Source organism: Montipora capricornis, chromosome 4 (genome assembly GCF_036669925.1).
Source record: "Montipora capricornis isolate CH-2021 chromosome 4, ASM3666992v2, whole genome shotgun sequence".
NCBI lineage: Eukaryota > Metazoa > Cnidaria > Anthozoa > Scleractinia > Acroporidae > Montipora > Montipora capricornis.
Window position 1 is genome coordinate 19,983,334 of NC_090886.1, and position 2,500 is coordinate 19,985,833.

The following is a 2,500-nucleotide window of genomic DNA, read 5'->3' on the forward strand; positions in this document are numbered from 1 at the left end:
GTCGTTTGATTGATTGCGTCGGCCGTCATTGACCAAAACAATTTACTTTGTTTTTGTTTCAATGGCATTCACTTAGAAGATATACTTTATCGTGCTACCATTATCATTAGCAAGTATTAGTGAGATTTAAAACGTATCCGAAAGCAATTATAGGGACCTTTAATAGGAGCACAAGTACGGCTAACCCAAGTGACTAAGGCTACAAATTTTCAGTTGTGAGCATCCATCAATAGACCACTTTGGATAAAATACAGCTTGGTAGTGAGGCTTAGAGGACACAGAAAAAAAAGAAATGAATAAACATGTTTATTCAGTTACCTTTGGTTGCGTTTTTACAAACGTTGGCCGTGTAGCACTTCAGTTCCCACGGCCTGCTCCCGTCTGACCTTGTAGCTCAGTCGGTAGAGCAGCGGTGATCTAACCCGAAGGTCGTGGGTTTAATTCCCACCATGGTCAGAGTTTTTCTCTGTCCTTGTGTGGGCCCATTTCCATTAGTAGGGCTAACGCTCACATGGTTCATATGAGGTACAAAACTAGCACTTCTCATTACACTCTAATCAATTAAGTCTGTTAAAATATAAAGTGCTACACGGGCAACGTTTGTAAAACCGTAACCCATCCTTGTACTAACAAACAATGTTTGTGTGGGGAGGAGCGTTGCGTGACCACACAAAGAACGGCTGCGTAGGAGACTATGGATCCCCTGTTTCGCAATAGCGGTCGATTGGTAATCGACGAAACAAGGCTCCTAATACGTAATACGTGCTGGTAGACAAGATTTCTGGCACAGTTCTGGTACTAACCAATAGCTTTTACGGTGAAGTAAAGCGTCCAGCCAGAAGAGAAACATAATTTCATAAAAGAGTGTAAACAAATAGGAAATAGATAAAGGTAAATATCCAAAAAACAAAAAAAACAAAAAAGGAATAAAGCCAGTATTCTGTTTATCTAACAAGAAAATTTACGAACTTGAGGCAGAGCGCCTTAAAAGTAATTTGAAAGCCTTGTTTCGTGGATTACCAAATGACCGCTATTGGTATTTTGCGAAACAGGGGATCTAGCGAGGACAATAATTAGTACCCGGCATCCTTCACTCTTCTAGCATGTGTAATATAATAATTTTTTTTTTGTTTTGCTTTGTTTCGTTTCGTTTCGCAGAATACCGTAAGCTGTAGTTGAGGCAGCTGCTAAACTGAAACCGTAAAGGCAAAAAGGGATTCACAAGCGTTTCTATTTTGAGCAGACTTGGCAGAGCAAAGCGCCCAGAGAGAAGAAAGCACTTTAACGACGTTTTAGCAAGAGTGATGAATGTATGGAGCAGCTTATATATATGTGTGAAAACTATTCTACATTCCTGGGTAGACAGCTCACAAGATAAAATGGCACCAGCGTTTTCGGCGTGTACCTTTGACTCTTTCATGTGACCAAGAAGCATGATGGCTTGTAAGGATTCTCTAAGGTCAAAAAATGGCGGACCGCATTCCCCTTCACGCTTCAGCTTTAGGTCATGCGAGGTGCGAAACATGTAACCAAAGACTCTGAAACATCAAAGGGTAAAGAATGACCATTTAAGATGATTTAGCATTCCTTCTAAGAAACGTTGGAACGTTTGGCGAATTTTCTGGAAAAAACAACAGCGACAATTTGAAACCTTGATAGTAACGTACCTTCACTAAATAAAATGAAATTTACCGGTATCGATGCTGATTAAATAAACGTCAAAGCCACTCTCTCAGCGGACACCCCTGGGACCAGCTTGATCTCGTATGTCCGCCTCAAAGAGAGACATGGAGAGCTTAAAACCGACAAAGTCACAGCTAGGAGAACGTTACGTCACCTTAGCCGGAATACATCTGCGTTGTTTGAACCGTTTCGCAATCAATCCAAGTCTTATGGCATGAAAAGTGTGTACTAACTTTCCAGGAATAAAATAGGCTTCAACGGTGGATGTTTGGAGATCGCCGGGTGCACACGACTTCCCTATAATCTTGACTTTAGTCATTTCACATCGTTATCACGACATGAACGGAAACGAAATGAACAAAACGCCAAACGCACCTTGTTTTGTGGCGTTCTCATTGCCGTCGTAGTCGTCGTAGATTAGTAAGTAATTGGCCAATGATGAAAGCTGAGAGCTGAAAAGAGATCCGCTTTATCGAGGCAAGATATAATTGCGTCTAATAATCACTGTACTATATGATGTAAATCTAAAAGTCAAACTGATCACAGAGCAGCTGTCTCCGCTCCAATGGATTACATACCCCGCTGAATCGCTGAAACTAATATCCCATAATGGCAGAGCGTGAAATGGCACTGGTGCAGGGCATTGGATGACCAGTTCACCCACTGTTCCTTCTTCAGACTTAGGAATGTGGCAGAATATCTTTCCCTGTTTTCGTGAAATCTGAAACTTTGATGAATTTCCATCAACACAACAGGAAAAGCACATGGTACATCCACTCTCCCTTTTCTTCTTTCTTTTCTCGCTTCAGGGTAAAGG

At 41.4% G+C, this 2,500-nt stretch overlaps 1 protein-coding gene across 4 annotated transcripts in view; it reads right to left on the reverse strand.

Annotated features, from left to right (window-relative positions):
• Window positions 1–2,500, reverse strand: part of LOC138045734 (uncharacterized) — a 33,619-nt gene that overhangs the window by 11,076 nt on the left and 20,043 nt on the right. For all 4 annotated transcript variants that reach the window (XM_068892333.1, XM_068892336.1, XM_068892335.1 and 1 more), the window contains exons 11-12: window positions 2,262–2,486; window positions 1,406–1,538 (exon numbers count right to left, since the gene is read on the reverse strand). In XM_068892333.1, coding sequence (XP_068748434.1) covers window positions 1,406–1,538; window positions 2,262–2,486 — 358 coding nt within the window. The remainder of the gene's footprint in view (window positions 1–1,405; window positions 1,539–2,261; window positions 2,487–2,500) is intronic.